This window comes from Cyanistes caeruleus, chromosome 13 (genome assembly GCF_971803275.1).
Source record: "Cyanistes caeruleus chromosome 13, bCyaCae1.hap1.1, whole genome shotgun sequence".
In the NCBI taxonomy this organism is placed as follows: Eukaryota; Metazoa; Chordata; class Aves; order Passeriformes; family Paridae; genus Cyanistes; species Cyanistes caeruleus.
The window spans coordinates 16,732,655-16,753,150 of NC_141713.1; the positions used below are offsets into that span (position 1 = coordinate 16,732,655).

At 41.5% G+C, this 20,496-nt stretch overlaps 3 protein-coding genes and 1 long non-coding RNA gene across 40 annotated transcripts in view; 2 read left to right on the forward strand and 2 right to left on the reverse strand.

Moving 5' to 3' along the window:
• Positions 1-9,784, forward strand: part of USP3 (ubiquitin specific peptidase 3) — a 56,503-nt gene extending 46,719 nt beyond the window's left edge. For all 14 annotated transcript variants that reach the window (XM_086849272.1, XM_086849268.1, XM_086849267.1 and 11 more), the window contains exons 9-15: positions 1,988-2,134; positions 3,769-3,875; positions 4,076-4,156; positions 4,821-4,939; positions 5,071-5,184; positions 5,305-5,372; positions 6,163-9,784. In XM_086849272.1, the coding sequence (XP_086705398.1) occupies positions 1,988-2,134; positions 3,769-3,875; positions 4,076-4,156; positions 4,821-4,939; positions 5,071-5,184; positions 5,305-5,372; positions 6,163-6,328 (802 nt within the window). In that variant the 3' untranslated portion in view covers positions 6,329-9,784. The remainder of the gene's footprint in view (positions 1-1,987; positions 2,135-3,768; positions 3,876-4,075; positions 4,157-4,820; positions 4,940-5,070; positions 5,185-5,304; positions 5,373-6,162) is intronic.
• A 212-nt stretch (positions 9,785-9,996) lies between these two features.
• FBXL22 (F-box and leucine rich repeat protein 22) lies at positions 9,997-16,675 on the forward strand. Its single transcript, XM_023934189.2, has 2 exons — positions 9,997-12,201; positions 14,107-16,675. The coding sequence occupies exons 1-2, from the start codon at positions 11,780-11,782 to the stop codon at positions 14,450-14,452; spliced, it is 768 nt and encodes a 255-aa protein (XP_023789957.2). The 5' UTR covers positions 9,997-11,779; the 3' UTR covers positions 14,453-16,675.
• Positions 13,132-14,112, reverse strand: LOC147650735 (uncharacterized). Its single transcript, XR_015275884.1, has 2 exons — positions 13,694-14,112; positions 13,132-13,209 (listed from the first exon to the last, which is right to left on the reverse strand). It is a non-coding gene; the product is annotated as an uncharacterized LOC147650735 (long non-coding RNA).
• Positions 16,676-18,176: 1,501 nt separating the features above from the next.
• The window catches only part of HERC1 (HECT and RLD domain containing E3 ubiquitin protein ligase family member 1), a 109,315-nt gene continuing 106,995 nt past the window's right edge, over positions 18,177-20,496 (reverse strand). For all 24 annotated transcript variants that reach the window (XM_086849213.1, XM_086849201.1, XM_086849193.1 and 21 more), the window contains exons 77-78: positions 19,714-20,019; positions 18,177-18,844 (exon numbers count right to left, since the gene is read on the reverse strand). In XM_086849213.1, the coding sequence (XP_086705339.1) occupies positions 18,659-18,844; positions 19,714-20,019 (492 nt within the window). In that variant the 3' untranslated portion in view covers positions 18,177-18,658. The remainder of the gene's footprint in view (positions 18,845-19,713; positions 20,020-20,496) is intronic.

Below are 20,496 nucleotides of genomic sequence, written 5' to 3' on the forward strand. Positions count from 1 at the left end.
GCAGAGCAAGTGTGCCAAGCTCTTTTATGAGGAATTTCATGTAGAAAAGGTGTCTGAAGCAAAGACTTTCCAAACATTTAATCTTCAGGTGTTTAATGTGGTTGCTTATGTGGTTACTGAAGAAATCTGTATTCAGTAAACTAAGCAAATCCTGTGGTACCTTAGCAACTTTAAAGACATGCACAATTAACATGCAGCTTTGAAGCAGAGTTCAGTTCTACTACTTTGTTTTAACAAATGTACAATTATAATTTGTAACTTTGGGACAGTAAGTCCTATTTTTGGCTGTACAGGACTGTGGCCTGCTCAAGCACAGCAGTGTTTCTGTGTGCTGGGTTTTCTGTTGTGAAAGGCAGGCAGTGCTGATCATGTGTCTATACACAGATTCCTCAATTTATTTGAAAGCTGCTGGTTTGAAAGAAAGCATTACTGTAATTCTACAAGGTGAAAATTGAAATTTTTATTCTGTTATCTCTTAGCAATACTCTCCTAGGACACATCTGTGTTCCTCACTAAGAGCATCAGCCTCACATTGCATATTTCTGTTGCAGTGAGTCTGTTTGCATTTCTCCCCACCTCTGGGTACTCTGCCATGACCCTTACAGGATTTTCCCTCCCTGAGCACTCGCATTAAAAACCCATTGTATTTCTCTCCCAGCCATTCCTACCTGACAGCTACTGCCAGTACTTAGGTGGGGTAGTGAGGTGGAAAAGGGAAGGCCTAATAAAACAGCTTGTGAGAATGTACAGGAGGTGGAGGGGAAGCCAGCTCTTGCTGTGTAGGGGTTTCTGTAGCTTAGGCCTCCAATGACCTGCACATATTTGTGTTTGTGTTGCACAAAGCTTTCAGTGTTTCACTATGTATCCTGTCCTGTCTTTGTCTTGCTTAATGGCAAGTAAACAGCAGTTGTTTGTTGAATTTGATGCATGATTTAGCTTAAATAACTTTAAAAGGCATGTTTTACCCTTATGGCTTCTCTGTTCTTTTTGGTAAGGTTTGTTAGTGGTGAAATAATAATGGTGACTGAGCAGCATTGCTGCTGATGGCACAGCACGTGAGACTGCAGCCCTGTCCTACCGAATCCAAATGCTCAAAAGATGCTCTGAATACCTCACCATTACCTCACTCTCCCAGAAAATGAGTTATGCAGGGGAGGTGTGCAACTCCCAGCATGGCTGTAGATCTCATCCTAGAAGAAAAGGCGCTCTTGTCCTAATTATTTCAGAATTCATATTGATGCTGAAAGATGCATGTGGAAAACAAACCTAGAGATGAAATTCCTGCCTGTTGAGGAGGGGACTAAACAGACAAACACTTGTACCTGCCAAAGTGAGTGGGATCAGTGACTGAATGAGAACCACTCAGAAATACTGACTCTGCATCCCACATGAACAATACATTTTGTGGTGTCTTTCTTTTGAATCTTACCAGGTCTGAGATTACAATATATTGACCCTAATCTGTGGCCGATTCAAAGTAGGGACAAATGGTGCCCTGTGTGAATGAGATTCAGAGGAGTTCTGCTGAGACACAAATCAAACACAGTCAGTGCCAAAGGAGACAGAGGAGAAGCCACTGCTGCCATCCATTGTGTATTTCAGTTTAGAGGGACACTCCTGAGGTGCCCCTGGCACAGGCAGGGCTGGTGAAGCCAGGTAACAACATGACAGCTCCATTAGGCCCAGTGTGTGAGCACATGGCTGCTGCTCCCTGCTGTTTTCTCTTCCTGTCTGAATTGTATATTCTTAAAGGTTTCTCCATTCTCACAAGAGGCATGCAGGGAGTGTGAGCTGCAAAGGACCAAAATCATTTAATTTGTCAGGACCTTGCCGTGCCTTTCCAGAGGCTACCTGGAAAACTTTCTGGTACCAAGTGCATATGGAAAGTCTACACAGTATGATTAAACAAAGGGGTTTTTTTCCTGTGATTCTGGTGCTTGCTTTGTGTTGCCTCTAAAGCAATTTTGTTGTTTCCTTTTTTCTTAAGGGGATACCAGCAACAGGATGCCCATGAGTTCATGCGTTACCTTTTGGACCATCTACACCTGGAACTCCAGGGTGGCTTCAACGGTGTTCCACGTTCAGTAATCTTGCAAGAAAATTCTAACCTGTCTGCAAGCAACAAATGTTGCATGTAATGAGAAGTGTTTTTTAATTTCTTCAAAGCCTTCATGTCTTTGCATGAGTCTGCATGCGATGGCTGTGAAATTTCAGATTCAGGGTTCCTTGTTTTAAGTTTTCTTCAGTGCTTTTAACTTTATGCAGTGCAAAAATGATGGCCATAGATTTTGATGTTTAAATTGTCAGCAGACCCTCCTGGAGGAGGTCTGAGTAGTGCAGTTAGAGCTCGAAGTCAGCTTTCCTGCAGATGATATCATGTATCACTTGGCAGTTACAGTTAGTGCTTTTTTTTCTGCATAATTTTGATTTTCACACTACTGTACCTTGAAACAGGTGTAATTTGGGTGTTTCACTCTTTTCTGTAGTTCTCAAAGTACTGGTTTTTTCTGACCTCTGTCCTATCTGTGTTTTCTCTCAGACTGAAACTCTCACAAGAGAGAAAACCTTTTATTTGCTTCAGGAAGGAAAGTTGTCAGATCAGCCTGCACACTTGGTTGTTAAGTCCTTGATTCCCTACAGAAAACCTGACTTTGAGTTTTCCCTTCTGTACTGATTAGGACAGAGTATGCAGGCCTGAGATGCAGGGTTTTATTGATGCTTTGTTGGGGAAAGCCTGGAGTTCAGACTGTTCCTTTTTACTGCATTTATATTGTGTTGCTGATGCTTAAAAATCCCCCAGAAGAATCTTAAAATGTGTGTAGAATTGACATGTATTTGAAATCTAAACCAATTTTGTTTTGTCAGTATTTTGGATATCAAAATCCAAGGACAATTTAACCTTCGTTCACCTTTCTACTGTAAATTTGTCTTGAGAAGGGCTGTTCAAACAAACAGTGAGGCAGGTTAAGCTGGCCTTCTGTTGAGGGCATTTTAATGCTTCCAGTAAAGTAATAAATAGGCTGTCAATGCTCTCTTCTTGGGCACCAGTCCATTTGAGCAGCTATTTCTACCTGCTCAGGGAGCATTCAGATGAGCTGTAAAGATGTAGGTGGAGTGCAGGCAAGGAACACAGGTTTCTGCAAGCCTTAGTGTTGTATAATGTAACTTAAAATTTGTGTTTTATTTTTAATTGGACTACGAGAAGCAGGTCTATTACATAATCTGCTAAGATAATTCAGTAGGAGACTAATAAAAGCTTAGAGAACAATGCTGGTCTTGCACATTGTTTATCATGTCTTGAAGCAACTTAAGCTGTTGTTGGCAGTGAAGTGCAGAAATGTGCTTAAAGAAGTCAAAAGCACAATGTTAGAAAGGGTGTAGAGTTAAAACAAAAATAGGCTTGACCTACCTAAGAAGAAAGAATTTTTATTTCAGATAACATCTTAATTACAGGTTTAAAATCCTGGACCTGTGTGAGCATCAGGTCCAGCTCCACTATAGAAATGCACCCAAGTGCATCACAACACTGACAGTTTGAGCATCTGCCTGGAGTCCCCTGAGTCACCCTTTCTTTAGGTCCAGGATAAAGCAGTGTAGGCACTGTGTGTGGATGTGTCCCTGGGCAGCTGCAGTGCCTGGAGCACCCAGTCCCTGTTCCATGTGCTTGGCCTGGTAGTGGGAAGTGTGAAACCAAACAGGGGACACAGGTGGTGTGAATTCAGCTCAGGCTTTCCAGCTGACTGTACTTCTCTGATGTGGTTTGTCTAGAAATGGAGCGTCTACTGTTGTCACTGCCATTTTTGGAGGCATTCTTCAAAATGAAGTCAACTGCCTAATATGTGGGACTGAATCTAGAAAGTTTGACCCATTCCTAGGTAAGGTGCTGTCTCTTGTGTTCTAAATACTGTAGAACTATAACAAAAAACTACTACATAGAAAAAAGTGTGACTTAGAGCAGAAAACTAAATCTGAAGCTTCATAGATTTAGATGTCAGATAACAGAATTTCAGCCTAAAAAGACCAGGCATTGTTCTATTCAGACCTAATTTTGTTTTTTAAATCGTTGCTTTTCTAGACCTTTCGCTAGATATTCCAAGTCAGTTCAGAAATAAACGTACTAAAAACCAAGAGAGTGGACCAATGTGCACGCTACGAGGTAAGAGTGCCTGGCTAATGAAATCACAGCAGGCCTAAGAGGCTTTTCTTTCTAGTCACAGCATTTCTAATGTAGTTCACTCTTCCCAGCCACTGATCTGCATTGTTGCCAATGGGTGTTTGTCTGTCCACAGAAGTCCTTATGCCTGTGCCCACAGTGAGGGTTCTGCATTTAAGTCACATCAATGCAGTCCAGCAGGTTGGGCAGCAGTGGCATTACTGACCTTGGTTTTTACAGGATGTTATTTGTTACAAATTTGTGAACAGACTTGCTGAAAATCATGAAATACTCAACAAAACCCTGTTCTTGAGTCTGTTCACTTTGTATCTAAAGCCAAACAAGCTTTAAAAGTTGAATATTCTATGTTTGAAAGTCGTTGGTCTTTGTTTGAAAGCAGTTATGCTGAATGTTGGATGGAATTTTATTTGGAAGATGGAGATTTTGTGAATGCCTGTTACTTTCTTTCAAACTACTTCTGGCTGCTTTCAGGAACAGGGAAGGCTGCGTGTTACAACATGTTATTCTGTCAAAAAATTATTACACAGCTATCCATCCAGCACAGGTGGATATAAGTAGAATGGTTGTAGCAGATGAGGGCACCTATATTGCTGTGTTTGTTGTATTTCATGTTACAAAAATCACATGATGTATCTGCTTTTTCTAGATTGTCTTCGCAGTTTTACAGACCTGGAAGAACTTGATGAGACAGAGCTGTACATGTGTCACAAATGCAAAAAGAAACAGAAGTCCACCAAAAAATTCTGGATTCAGAAACTACCAAAGGTTTGTGTAAGAAATAAGTCTGACAAAAAAGGAAATAATGGTTCAACCAAGACCTCTTCCTGCCCATGGCAGTGTCCAGCATTGAGGTCAGCCCCCTCCTCTAACACACCTTTTGTGACTGTTCCCTGTAGGTGCTATGCTTACACTTGAAACGCTTTCACTGGACAGCTTATCTGAGAAACAAGGTTGATACGTATGTTGAGTTTCCCTTGCGAGGCCTAGACATGAAATGCTACTTGTTAGAGGTAAGAAGACCTACTGATGCCTCCTGCAGGAATTTGTTCCATGACATTATGTCTTTATTACAAATTACAGTGGGTGCTACTGAGATTTGAAGAGTTTTTTGGTTTTTTTTCCTACCACAGCCTGAAAACAGTGGCCCAGAGAGCTGCCTGTATGACCTTGTGGCTGTGGTTGTGCATCATGGCTCAGGGTGAGTACGTGGAGCCAGCCTGTCCTGGCACACACCTTCTCCCACTCAGGTACATGCAGAGTTAATGAAGGGGTTCTCTCCCTAGGGCACATATTTTAATTGGGGAAATAAACTGTAGTTTATAAACTGGCAGGGAGCAAAGTTGAGTTAATTTCAACAGATACAATAGAGCCAGGCTTGTGACTCTTCCTGGCAGCCTTTGGTGGTTAATGACTGCATGTGTGAGATGAAATGAAAATAGTCTAGTGCCTCTACAAATGAACAGCCCTGAACCAAGAGGAGGAGTTAGGGGGGCCTTCCAGAAATTAATGCCTCATTTTGAAATTCTTACTACAAAACAGTACTATTTTTTCCTCTTTTATTCATGTTGGAAGGCACAATTCCATTTATGCTAAAGAAGTGTGTGAGCATGCTTGGAACACCTGCAGCCCAAAGATGTGTATGGTGAAAGAGATCATCACCACCATCTTTTCTGCTACAGCAGTGAAGGCTCACAGGCACGTCCCAGAGCTGGCACAGGGCATGTTTTGAAGTAAAGTTACTGGGAGTCTTTTAACTTTTCCCAGCCCTGGACAGATCTATTGAGAGTAACAATAGAAGAGATAAGACAAAGTGTTCTTGATAAACTTTAATTTGGAGAACTTTTGAGTCCCACAGCTCAAAAAGAAGCATCCTCTGTGCAGGGCTGTGAGTACCTTCCTCCCTCAGGCTGCTGGCAGTCCCTTAGCTGCAGGAGAAGGTGCCTCAGGGAGGTGTGTCCCTGACTGTTGTCCCTCTGCCTGCCCCACAGTGTTGGCTCTGGCCACTACACAGCGTACGCAGCGCACGAGGGCCGCTGGTTCCACTTCAACGACAGTACTGTAACCCTGACTGACGAGGAGACTGTGGGCAAGGCCAAGGCCTACATCCTCTTCTACGTGGAGCGCCAAGCTAAGCCTGGAGCAGAGAAACTTTAATACCTCCTTTCCATTCTTACTTATCAAGTCCACTGGACAAACATTTCCATTTTTCCATAAATACTTGATCCAAGACTTATTAATTTCATTGTGCACTTTGCAATTTCCTCTTGTGGGTTTTTGTTTTGTTGTGTCAATGGTAGCATTTGACTTACTGAACTTGGACACAAACTAACTTTTTTTTAGTTATACCAGAAAACCTCAGCAGATTTTGATTTGCTGCTTTAGTTGTGATAACTCAGTTTTTATATATATAGTTTCATTAAATAGTTATTTGACTTTTTTATATTAATGTTTTCAGTTCTCACTTTCTAAAGGCACATTTACATCAAAAAACCTGTCCTCCTTACAAGCAAGATAAATGTGCTTTTGATCATGAAGAGCAATACAACGTCATGCTGTTTTCAGTTCTGTTATGTAGATATGATTTAATCTCTTTAAATCAAGGAGTTGTTTTTGCACATACTATTCTCCCTCGTGCAAGAAACTTAAACAGTGACTCTGACCAATCATCCTTTGTCTGAAGAAGAGAGGTGATGTGGCATCATTAAATAGACCAGGTAATTGCTGCTATCTTGGTGTGTATTCAGGCTGGTGACTTCCAGGAATCATTGTAAATAAACACTTGGTTCGATTCTATCAGTACTGCAATTTAATTCAAGTACTGCTCAGATACGCTCTGGCCCCTGCCCTCTGCTTTTTAGAAGAAATTAAAATTTAAAGAAATTTAAAACAATTATCTTAAAATTACCTGTCTAAACAACACTGAGTTTTATGGTTTCTCAGGTGAACCTGAATTGCATTAGACATCTCTTGGTTTAGACTGTCATCCTTAAATTTGATCATGAACACTTAGGTGCTTAAAAAATGGGGAGATTTCCTGGCAGTAGAATCCCAAGTAGCACCCCTTTAGTTCCTGCTGGGAATCTGAAGTACAGCCCCAAGGGCTGGGGTTTGTGAGAACAGGCATAGGTCTAAATGCAGCTCTGCTCCATGGCTACAGTTCAGGTGGAAGCAGGAGGAGACAGATGGTGTTGCAGGTGCTTTGCATGGAATTGTTCTGTCAGTTCAAATGCAGACTCAAGGGAGGATGCTCAGTCTCTCCCAGCAGAGCCCTCAGAGGGCAGGTGCTGAGCCAGGGAGGAGCAGGCTCAGGGAGCTCCTGTAGCATTTACACACTGGCCCAGGTGGCATTTTTGTTCAGTCTCTAGGTGAACGCTGGAGGCACGGTGCATGGTACCTAGCTGTCATGGAGAAAGACTATATAGTATAGTCCCAAACCAGTTTTAGCTCTACTGCTGATAAGCTGCTGGAAGTCAGCTACTATGATGGGAAAGGCAGACAGGAAAACCAGTACTGAAAAAGCCAGGAATCTGACAGAAAAACCTGAGATTGGAGAAATGTTGCAGTTCAGATCTGTTCTACCCCTCTATCCTTTCTAGCTGGCTCCCTTGTGCCAAACAAGGAGCTGGTACTCCTGAAAAGTACCAGCAGTTTGAGTCCCACCAAACAGCAGCTCTTAGTTCTGTTAACAGAAAATGCAGTTGTCTGAAAACACACAAGAACTCCAGCTGAGTCCTATTTTAGTTAATGCTGCTGAAGGACACAGAAAAGGGGCTGGAGCGGAGCCCAGAGCAGTCTGGGGCACAGGGAGTGCACAGCCTTGCCTTGGGATCCTGCTGGCTGTAACACACCAGGGGAAGGACAAATCACAGTCAGGCATTTGATACAGGGCCATTCCTGAGAGCTTTGTCACAGCATCTTAAACCAGGAAAGGGAGAAATTCGCTTCATCTGAAACTGCTGAAATAGTTCAGCCTAACTTAATGGGTTTTGAATATGTACACAGGTTAAGACTATAGAGTAATTTGATATAGTAACATATTTGTAAGGATGTTATCTTAAGTTGAACAGTAAATAGAACTTGTCATTGCTTTAAACTGTAGATAGTTTGTCACCTTCCTTTCCTTACAGACAGAGCCTTTCTTCTAATCAATGCAAACAGGTTGCTGATAGACAAGAAGAAAACAGGGCAGGTAAAGCATTGTACCACATTCCTGCCCTTCCTGCTGCTCACAGGGAGCTGCACAGATGCCACCTCTAGCTGTGTTTTCTATGCATGCTGCTTGGACTGGATTTCTTTAGAATTTATCTTTGAGAATGCCAAGCTTAAAATACACCACTCTCTCTGGGTCAGCAGCAGTTTAATAACTTACAGTAGTCAGGTGTATGCAGTGTTCTTGCAAAACAGTGATGTAAATGTGCCTTTCTGTATTTTTAGAGATTTAAATTTGTAATCTTCAGCAACATTCACTTATTTTAATCAACTTCTACTTGTCAGCAATTGTTTGGGTCAGAGTTCTGTTCTCACTTGAGCATTTTCTTTCAGTTCCATTTGCTGTGTCCCACGCAGCTCCTGGGCAGCGGTGTCTCCAGCAGGGCCATGTGGGGCCAGCCTGGGAACATGAAGCAATCACAGCAGGCTGTCCTTGCAGCAGGTGCTGCTCAGGACTCAGCCATATGCTTTGCTGGAACAAGTACATTGTAAATCCTTTCCTAATTTAACTCTCTCCCGCTGCAAACCCAGATGGACAGTATGAACAGTTTGTTGTGGCAACACAAGTATTTCTCTTCCTGGTGGAGAACTTTGCTTATCCACTGTATTCTATTCAGTGTGGTGTCAAAAAAAAAAAAACAAAACAAAAAAACCCCTGAGCACTGAACCAATAACATATACTGCACCTGGCCTAGTATTACTTTTTTAACCTAGCTTGTATATCCTATATTTATCTACTAGCTTGTGAGGGGGGGAATATCTCTTTCATTTAAGCCAAATGTTTCTTTTCTACTTACTGCTCATCATAGTACACACTAGCTGGCAAGAATTTTTTTCTTGCTTCAGATTGCTCTGCAAGCAGCAACTGCTCTCTACAGTTCAGAGACTTGCATCTTTTTCACCATAATGTGTCCAATCAAAGGTTGTCCTTTTGTTAGTTATTGTTTAGCCACATATACAACTGGAGCCAAGATTTATGTCAATCAAAACTGCAAAATGTCCAGCTCCTAAAGGTCAGCAAGAGAGAAGAATTGAAAAGTTTGAGACAGGCAGGGACAGTGGACTTGTATCAAAAGCAGGAGGCCATTTATGAAGATTTTACTAAATCAATGGGAAGTTCCCCAGCAATGTTTCATTACTGATGTGTCTGTGTCTTACTGATGAGGTAATGGGCACCTTGACAGCTGATTCCAACGTGCTTTAGGATATTCTCAAGTACTGTAGTGCCATAGTTGTAATTGTTTACCATTAAAATCTTGTGTGTAATTTTCAGTGAGGATTACTGACTGTGCTCATCTTGTGTGTTTCTGGAGCATTTCCAGGATGAATGTGAATTATATCTGATCACACAGTGTGTTTATGGAAAATGTGCCATTAAAAATGTCTCCTTTCCTTAGAAAATGAAACTTCTCTTGTCCTTCTACAGGCTTGCAGAACACAATACATTGGTAATACATTGGTGTATGTCCTCTGAACACAAATGGCAGCATACTGTACCTTGCTCTAGGAAAAATGAAATAAAGCAATTGCAGTGTTCCCAACTCTGTAACACCTCTACCAAACTTTGCACCAAACTCCAGAGAGGACCTGCCATTCCATTTTAAATGCCTTGTCACCCAACTGTTGTTAATTTTTATGTCATATTTTTGTGTGTCCCCTCTGTCTGGCAAGAGTCCATCTTTAGCAAAGCTGAATGACAGATTGTTGATCTGTTGTCAATTTGGGAGGTTTTCTAATTAATATTTTTAAAAATAGTATTCCTATAACTCTGAGAAGTCTCAACTGTTTAAATCTGCTCAAAAATGAAGGTAAGTTTGTGAGAGCTGAAACTGCTAATACAAGAATGAAGAACACCTGCAGACACACCTTTTAAACTGCCATTTTCCAGTGAACTGCATTACCTGGTATGTGAAATCTTCTTGTCCCTTTTTGTGGCACTGACCAGAGCTGTGTCTGAGGGGGGAGGGGGAACAGCAATCTTTTTATTTCAAAGAAAAGATTAAATGACAAAGGATATAAAAGCAAGAAGACTGGCAATTGTTAAACATAGCTTATTTTATATAGTAGAAAGTTACGAACTAAAGAATGAAGCAGAAAGAATTGCCATTTCTTTGTGTATGCCAGCTGTGTTCAGACACACACATTTATTCAAGCACTTCCTCAAGCTATGACTGTTGCAGACTACAAACAAATTTCAGACCTTGTTTTTCAGAGTTGAATTTTAAACTGCATTCTCGGGGTAAAAAGGAAGAGGTAAAATTGCGTCCCACTCCACCTTGTCCTGTATTAAAACACTCCTAATTGAATTGCCATAGGTACATAAAGTCTTCCAGTTACTATTTGTATGCAGGCCACTTGAAAAACTCCCCCAGTGCTGTTTGCTGAAACTTTTTATGGATTTGTTGAATTAATTTATTCTCTTGTATTAACACCAGGTAGAAGGTGACTAAAAAATACCTTCTCAAACATTTTTGGTTCACAAGCAGGAAAGTTAAAGGGAGGCTTATTGCTTTTAATTCCAACCTGCCCTTGCTGTAGCTTTATTTTTCTTCTAGGAACAACTTTCTGCTACACTTTCTCCAGTTACTGTACAAACAGGTACTTTTACCTGGAAAATGACTTTCCCGTCTCCTTTTTGCACCAAAGGGTGGAAAAAAGGTTTCTGTGGTAATGGAACTAAACCTACAAAACTGGAACAGCCAAACTTGTAAACTCAAGCCAATAGAAGACAGCTCTTAATAGCACAAGCCCCCAAGGAACTAAACATAGCCTTGCTGTTCCCATGCGTGCCTGCCCCTGTGTCATTGCTTCCCCCCTGCAGAAGGTGGGGACACAGCCAGCTTTGTTTACAGAATCACAGCTCAGCCTCACATAACTGTGGGCAGGAAACTGCCCCTAACTGGGGCTTGTAAACTGAACTGCAGACTCTGTGTGTGCTTCAAGGCACCCAGATAATGGTTCAGCTCCTTCTAAAAAACTGTTTATGAAAGTTCCATTATCTGTGTAATAGTCCTTGAACATGAATCAAATGTGCAGACTCAGAAAAATCAATGAACCAGTAGCGAGTAGAAGTGGTGTACACTCTAAAACCGAAGTTACTGCTCAGAAAGCCAAATCTCTGGAATGGGAAACACTCATAAAAATACACCTGGCAACTGTAGCTACAGCCCCACCCACCCCAGGAACTCAGTACAAAATCTTTGCTAAATTTCAGGAGAGTCTACAAGGGAAAAAAAAAATTCCTTTTAAGGAAGCATTTCATGTCAAGTTGTACATGCCCATTCCATTCCCCTGGACAAAGGAAGCACAAGCTGCATACATGGTTCTTTTCCTTTCCCTGTTCTGAGCTTCTGCACCAGTTGTTAGCCAAAAATAAACCCCATTCCACAACCATATATGTGCAACAGCCTCCTGGTGAGTGTGAGCCCCCTCCAGCACTGCTGTTTCTCCACGAGGCCAAGAGACTGCCACTGCTGCCGGGCAATGCACATAACCCAGCTCAACCGGGAATGCCTTTTACATCTCTTCTCTTTTCTGGACAAAAACAGTAGGAAAAATCTAGCAAAAACATGTCACAAGTTGCTAGAAGTGTTTCAAGATCCTTTACTGTGGTCTTTGTTGAACTTTCATTCTCCTGTGGAACTAAAGAAGGATAATTTTCTCCTGGGACCTGCTTTAAAACACTTATCCATCTGCTGGTATTCAGAGAGAGTCAAGGTGTGTAACATTGAGGACTGGATGAAAAACAGTTTCCAGAAAGACTTCTGTAAGAGGCATGAGAACACTGTCAGTGATTTTTTACTAGACGTTTGCAACAGGTATGTTCTGTGGGTGTGAGTGTGCAGTAACTGCCTTGGGATGAGTGAAGTTGGAGTTATTTCAAATACTCCATAGTCCCTGCCTAAAATGGAGCATGAAGTACATGACTGCTTTGCCTTTATAACTTTAGGGTAATGTAAGTTCATTTTACATTTACCGTGGCAATAGTGTATATTTCATGTGCATTTCCCTTAAGTCTATGTTTTCCTTCTTTTTTCCTAAGAATTATTTATTAATACGGGAAAGTGCACTGCTGCTCTGCTGAACTGCAACGTTCTAGCAGTGTCTGGGGGGTGCCTGGAGCAGAGCCCTGATTTCAAACAGTGAACACACCTCATTACAACCAAGTTCAATTAACATGTTACTAAGTGTCAGTTTTAGTTCAGTCTAAGAAATAAATATTGCCATTATACTGGAGTTTAAACTCTTAGCTGCAGTGAGAAATGCCACCACGGAAAAACAACTCTGGGTGCACAGTTTTTCCTTCGCAGGCGTGCTGCAGAGCAGTGACAGGAGGAGGCTCACAGGGTAGAGCCAGTCCCACTGTGTGTGTGTAACACCAGGGCTGGCTTGGCTCCCTGACATGGTGCACCTGTGCCCTCAGCTTTGGAACTCCTGAAAAAAGCCAACAAATGATGGGATAGTGACAGGACACAATGTCTTGGTGAGAGCCAGCACCAGTGTGCACCAATCTCAAAACAAGGACTGAAAACCAGCTTCAAACCAGGGATTAAATTTCAAGTGCCAGATTTCTGATGTTCTAGAACAACTGATAAAAATCTGGCTTAATTAAGGAGGAATCAGCATACACTTGTGCCTAGAAAGTATAATACAAGGTCCTGCCCCTTTTTGCTGCAACCCATTGAAAACATTCCCAGTCAAAATTCCTAGCACTGTGTACAAAGAAAAATGCAAATTAAATATCCAGCTTTTCTTCCTGAGCTTGAAGTAGTTTTATTCTGTTAGAGCCTTTCTTGACTGCTGCCAGCTTCTTCCTCCAACTGCTCCTAATAAGAAAAGATTAAAAGAAAAAAAAATCTGTCTAGAGGTCTCACAAGGGCAATGTTAACACCGACCTGTGTGTGATGCTCTGTGTAGATAAACAGGTGGATGCTGAACTGCTACTGCCTGGAGAGGGGGCTGAGCCAGGAGCCTGACACAGCACAGCTTCACAGGCTGCTGCACAGGGCCCTGCTGAGCACAGCAGCTGCTCCAGGACAGCTCCTGTACAGCATCAACACCCCACTGGAGACAGGCCTTTCCTGTACTTCCCCAGGCATACTCAAGCAGCAAGAAAAAGTTTTTTTTCATTTGTTGCAACATTGTTTATAACAACACAGTTACCAGTTTCAGTAACTCATAGGAAAGTTTGAGAGCTGTGTGGGGTTTGAACATTAACACTCTTTGGGAAGCAGCTGGCACCTATTCAGTAAATCCAAGGAGATAAAATGTATCTGTGATTCCTGAAAATGAAGAGTGGGAGTGTCTTACTTGCTCATGCTTAGCATGTCTGCACAGCAGTCTCTTCTCTCAATTGACCTCCACTTCATCCTGAAACAAATCTCTACTGGTTCTCCACTGTCTGTGCCTGGAGAAGCACAGCACCGTCCAACTCCTTAAGCAAAAATGGTGCAGCAGCAGCAGCTTCAATAGGCCTCCACATGCCCCTGTGCCAGCTGAACTAGAGATGTTGTTACCAACAGAAAAAGCAAAGGAGGTAAAGCTTTGCCTTTAGTTAAGCTTAACGTTAAGATCTATGTGGGTGCTCACCTACTTGTGCCTCCTTGCCCCTCCTGATGAAGAGAAGGCATTCTTCCAGCCTTTGTATTTATTCTTGATGCTATTTGCTTCTGCAAGCTCTGTGATTTATTTCCCCCATCTCACTGTCACCATCCTGCTTTCAGATGTCCAAATCTGCTGTCTCTGACCCTCTCTGGATGTGGCCACGTTACAGATGACTGCATTTTGCAGCTTCTCAAGCACTGCCCAAACCTGAAGAGCCTCAAACTGGAGAACTGTGTGCGGATCACTGACCACACCCTGCAGGCAGTGACCCTCCACGGGGCATCACTGCGAACACTCCACGTGGATTTCTGCCGCAATGTAACACAAGCTGGGCTAGAGAGAGTCAGGGAAAAGTGTCCTTCAATAATGCTGAGAGCAGAGAAAAGTGCTAACATGATCCCAGACAGTAAGCCAGAGAAAAAGCTGATGCTTCAAAAAGCATCAAGAAAATTGGTTCAGCTTTAAATACAGCAAAATAATCAGTGTGGGTATTTTACCTGAGATAGCAGTGAACTGTGGCTACTTCCATGGGTTCTGGTCAAGTCCAAACAAATGGCTGTTTTGTAAAGGGTCTGCTGGGAAAAGGCATGCATCTCCCTCTGGATGGGCTTCAGGAAAAAAACATTTGCTCTCTGTTGTTCTTTGAAACTGGAAAACCCTGCATTGCTGACACAAAATGTCAGACCTGCTGAAAACTGCATTTCTGGTACCCTCCTGCTGCAGATACACCTCACTCAGAAGAGGGAAACAGCAGTGTGTTTTTTGAGGCCAAATAATTTGATGGAGTCCATACATTTTAGGAACTTTTACGAAAGTTTAACAGTAGTTTGACATGGTGCAGTAAGCTTGATGGCAAGGTTCACTGACTGCATGGAAGAAACACGGAGTGAACTGAGGCAAAATGAGTCACACGGGGACCTGAGAAGCCAAACATTAAGGAAGAGCCTCCCACTGGATCACAAGGTTCAGACTGGACCCTGCAGTTTCAAAACTCCTTATATAATGGGCAAGGGCATAAAGCCACAGCAGAGAGAGCCTGAGTCACTGTAGGATATTGACACATTTTGGGGCAAGAATGATTAACAAACATCTGTTAAAGGATATATCCAGTCAGTCATTCCATCCACTAAGGAGGAGAACCACTCCCTGAAAGATCTTCCTAGAGCAAAAGCAGAGTACTGACCACCAGCACTTCATCAGTGATTAACAGTGGCAGCTAATTTACCAGGTTTTTTTTATTTAATGAGGGAAGTATGGATTCAAGGCACACAAACCAGTTTGACCCTCTGCATGATGTACTTACATAATATAAGATGCACCAAGTTATTTTTTAAAGCTGATGTTAAAGGCGGTGCAATATGAACAAGTGGTAGTTCAGAGAGCTAACCCACAAGAAAAGACAGTGACTAACAGCCTGTAGCTAAATTAGGAACACACTGCAGACCAGCTCTATATAAACACCCATTTCTCACTGCAAAGTACAAAACCAGTAGCTATTTTCATCCCAAAGCACGAGGCTGTCCCTTTCCTGCAGACTGCTCTGCTACCTGGAATCAAACTTTTTTTTTTTACATGCTTTTGATGCTATGCCACCATCTACAAAATTTGACACCAAAGAGGACTCCACAGGTCTCAACATAACTAAATATACTTCTCCTTCAGATCCTGGTTAATTGATCCACAGATATCTTTGGTACTCTCTGATTTGGCTGAGCTAAGAAATAAATTACAGCAACTTAGTCAAACAATGCTGCAATTCCAGAGAAATACTTGACCAGTATGAGCATCTGTAAGAAACACTCACCCAGAAAACCAATTATGAAAATCAAATATTGCATCTTCATTACTTAGAGATATTTAACAGCATGACATTGTAAAACTGGTATTTCATTAACTCCTTCTTAAAGTTTAATTAGGGCCCTTACACACCACAAGGTAAGGAAGAAAACTGGAGTGGACAAGGAACACCAGCAGTCATCACCCAGCACAAACAACTGCAAAAGGACATTGCTGAGCTGAACTAATTTACTGTGATGTGGAAATAGGGAAGCTGACACAACTCGTACCGTGGATACACAACTGCAGTTCCACACACTGCTGACAAGCCAAAACCAGGTATGAATTTACACAGTCACTGCAGCAAGCAAAGACCTCCTTGTGCCACCAGTTCTCCCAGCACTCTGTGGTGAAAGACACATCACTGTACGAATAACAGGAACAGATTTTCAAGTAGCTACAAGATAGGAAAGCACATTTGCATCTATCTAGATATTACTCAAGTCTTTTGTCAGTTTTCTACCAGGACTGAGGGGGTGGGGGGATTGGCAGGGTATTTTGTGGGGTTTGTAGTTTGTTTTTAAATTTTCTTTTATAGAGCTAAAAAGGGTCTTCTCAAACATTTTCCACTTGATTTCTTTGCCTACTTGTATAACAATGCTCTAACTCATTACTTTGTTCTTCCCCTCCTGAATGGGGATATTTGTTCATGACATGGTAAAATATGAACACAATTTTACTGACATGTTTTTTCAGCATCAATAATGAATTTTCTTACTTCACAATCCAATTTGGAAATTGAGTATAGAAAATGATAGACATTTTACTTAGGGTATTATGGAAGGATGGAAACATGTCTACAGTTTTCTTTAGTTCCAAGCCATTAAAGTACCATCAAGCACAAACCTTTAATCAACATCTCCTCTGATTTTACTGAAAACTGCCTCCAAAAAGATCTTCATTTTCCATAAAGTCAACTGCAGTCCACATAAAACTGCCATTTTTAGACACAGTTCTATTACTTTCTGTGCTGATTGAACAGGCTGACAAATCAGTGCCACTAAGACACATCTATGAGGTGTAGAAGGCAATAATACAGGACTTAATACAGCAGTTTCCCTATTCATTTAAATACTGTATTTTTTACCTATTAAACCTACACATTTAGGCCAAGGTGTGACTAAACATCCTCACAACACAGTGATGGGACACCAACATCTCAATCCAATTTGAAACCTAATGCACAATGAAGCAGGAAACCAAGAGACCCTCCTTCCCCCAACTCCTGATCCCCCTCAAATGTTTCCCTGCAGTGTGGTCTTTGATTATTGCTAGGCTTTTGCCTTTTTTCATAGCCAGCAAATAGTCCTAAATGACAGAACTTCACCAGGTAAAACCCAGATTTGCAAGTTTTTACAGCTTACCAAGCCCCCTCTCTGAGCACTGGCAGCAATACAGCAGCACAGTCTTGGACACCCAGGGAATTTCCCAACCAGTCCTTGCTAATGTACAACAGACACATCAGAAAAAAACCCAGGAATTTCTACCCAATACTCCAGACTCAGATGGACCAGTCTTGCTCCCGGTGAGGTTACACTAATAAACATTTCCACCAGCCCTCAGTCACCACAGGATCTTCCCAAGGAGCTGAGGGAGGAAGAGGCTGGGGGAAATGGGAGCAGAGCAGCTCTGACTCCATCTGGGGACAGCCTCTCCCCTTTTCCTCCCCCAGGTACATCCTGCTCTGAACAACAAGCAGCATTTCTAGCTTGACATCAGTGATGTCATTCATAGAGACAATGGGCCATTATCTACTGCCCACCACCTTCCTACAGCACAGAGCAGAGATCTCCTTGTGCAGTGTACTGATGTCCTAATCAAACAGGAACATCAATCACCATGTAAGCCAAACCATGCTGATCACAGAGCTGCAACAAAACTGAGACCAAAGGCAGAACTAAAAATGTGAATAAAATCCACAGCCTCAACTACTACGCTGTCCTTTCCATTTTAATTTTTGTGTACTCTGAGCAGGAATCAACTACATCAGTGTGTCCTTTAAAAAATATTATTATTTTGCTTTAATATTTAAAGTTTTCTGAATCAAGGTGGCAGCATGCTGTTACTGTCAACAACTACTCTGGAGGAGCAAAATGTTTAAACAAAAAGCAAGAAGGAACCAAGCACAGCATGAACTTGTACAGCAGCATGAGGAATGAACAGCAGAACACCTGAGCAGGGCCTCAGGCCAGGAGAAGGCAGAGCACAGGGCTACACAGCAGAGTCCAGCAGAGTAAACATTTAAAGATGCTTCAAATGTCACACCCTGTCTCAACACTGTAACACTATCATTTCCTGAGACAAAATATAAAAGTATGAAACCTGAGTAAACCAACCACAGTTCACAAATGCATACAAGCAACAGAGTCTTGAATTTGCTTTATTTTTCTCTGCAGAAGGAACCCTGCACAGGCAATTCAAATTAAAACAAAATAAATATGTGAATATTCATGTAAAACTGTCCTGGCTAATGAACAATTATACACAATGTACAACTCTTCATGTTCACTGGGAGGGCTTACAAATTACTATTCCCAACAAAAATGCACCAAAATGTCTCCATGCAAACTTATCAAAGTGACCAAAAAAGGAGAAAAAACTTACCGATCATATTTTTTTGTTTTGTTTTTCCTTTTTTCTTTTTTACAATCACAAAAAATAAAAACATCTAATTTTTTTGTTACATTTAGAGTAACTAAAATGTGGCCACCATCTATTAAGATCTGGTTTTTTATGCTCCTAAAACATCTATGGTTACTGTAAAATTATGTCAACGATGAATTGGACTTAGGGCACTATATGTAGTAAAAGGAAGATGATTTTGTTCACAGAATGTTAATAATCTGTGTCTGAGCCCTCTGCATTGTCCACATTCCGGGAGAGCATGTAATTGTCCATGTCTATAGACCTGCAATTATTGATTGCATAGCGCAAACGCTCTGCCATGATTAGTTGACTGGAGTAAGGTGGGAGCCTCAGTTGAAAGAAACAAGTCTGTGAGGTAGGCAAGCTGTCGTAAGGCTGTGGAAATGGATAAAAGGTTGGACACTGGTAAGTTGTGAATGAAGTTTAAAATGCAAAATAACCACATTTCATTGCTCCTTGCCTCTATCGTTTTCACATTCTATCTCAAATCCTTTTAAGAAGCAATCTGACCTCCCTTGTTCACAGCATTTGTTCCATCCTTAAGTATGTCCAAAACCACTGTATCACCTATTTGCACCTACTCTGCAAAAAACTCAACCCGCTGCTGAATTCAGCCTTTTGAAAGTTGATCACACTGCTGTTTAGATACTAAACAACGTTCAAACTACATACCACAGTGTGCCTTCTGAGAGGCAATCTGAGAGACACTTAACCAAAGATAACAAAAGAAACCTGTTAGCTGAGATTTTGTCAAGTTTTTGGTTTGTGTTGTTCACAGAGAATGTGCTTTCACTGCACAAAACCCCAAAGTAATTCCAAATGAATGCACCCTGCTTATAAAACAATACACTGTAAACTCATTGCAGTGGTTTTAAAACATTAAGAGTTCACTAGTGGTCGTATGTTGACACTCACACAAAATTATTGTGAGTGTCACAAAATAATAATTTCTTAGAAAGAAAATTGCTAAATATAAAGAGACTGGAACAGGTACAGTAGACAAAGGTTTCTTTCTTGTCTTGATCTCCAATCACCAACTGTACCATTTAAATTAAGATGAAATTCATGCAGCCCCTGTCCTCCAGAATTAAAATATCTGAGTTTATTAACTCAGAGCATATACCAACCCATACTTCTTCTGTAAATTTACCATTATGGAAATTGTCTCCTAGTGCCAAAGCACAGACTATACTAGAAAGGAAATAATAACAACAACAATAATAATAATAATGTCATTGTCTTACCCTATCAACCTTCATTATTTGGAATCGCTGAGAGATATCAGCTGTGTTGGCTGGCAATCGAGATCTTCCTGACACAAATCTCATGAAAAGGACTCTCTCCTCATTTGAAAATTCTTCCAGGGTGTGCCAGAACCACTGCACCAGCTGATGCTGCTCATCAACTTCTCTGTATCGCACAACCTTCTTCAGAACCTCAACTGATATTTCTGGCATTCCACAGACCATCTGCTCCAACTGCTTGGCAGTCAGAAGGGACAGCAAAGGAACGGGAACAATCCAAGACATTCCTTCCCTGACAGCAGCCACCTATTGGCCAAAAAAAGGAGAGACATTTGAAGTGCAACTGTCCAATCTCTGCCCCTTCCTGGACCATCCAAACACAAAAGTAACTTCTCAGCTGAGAAATGGCATCAAGAGACAGAATTACCAATGTCTGCCAAATACAGCCTCCCACACATGCAGCCCCTGCAGGGGCTGTATTGTTTCTCAAAATCCTGGAGAATATTGCAGATATTTTAAATTTTAATTGTGCATTAAAGAACACGTTCTGATCAAAACCAGAACTATTTAAAAAAATTACAAGTTGGCAGCACAAATAATGACATCTAAATCAAGCAACTGTGTTAATACAAAGAATTTTTGTCATGTTCCAGTCAGATGTGTGGTGACAATGCTGTACTTGTTCTGCAAGACTTGGGATTTGGTACCTTTTTCTAATGGTACCCTCTCTTTGGTACCTGCTTTCTAATGCAGGTAATATCACACAGGCATCTTTAACTTCTA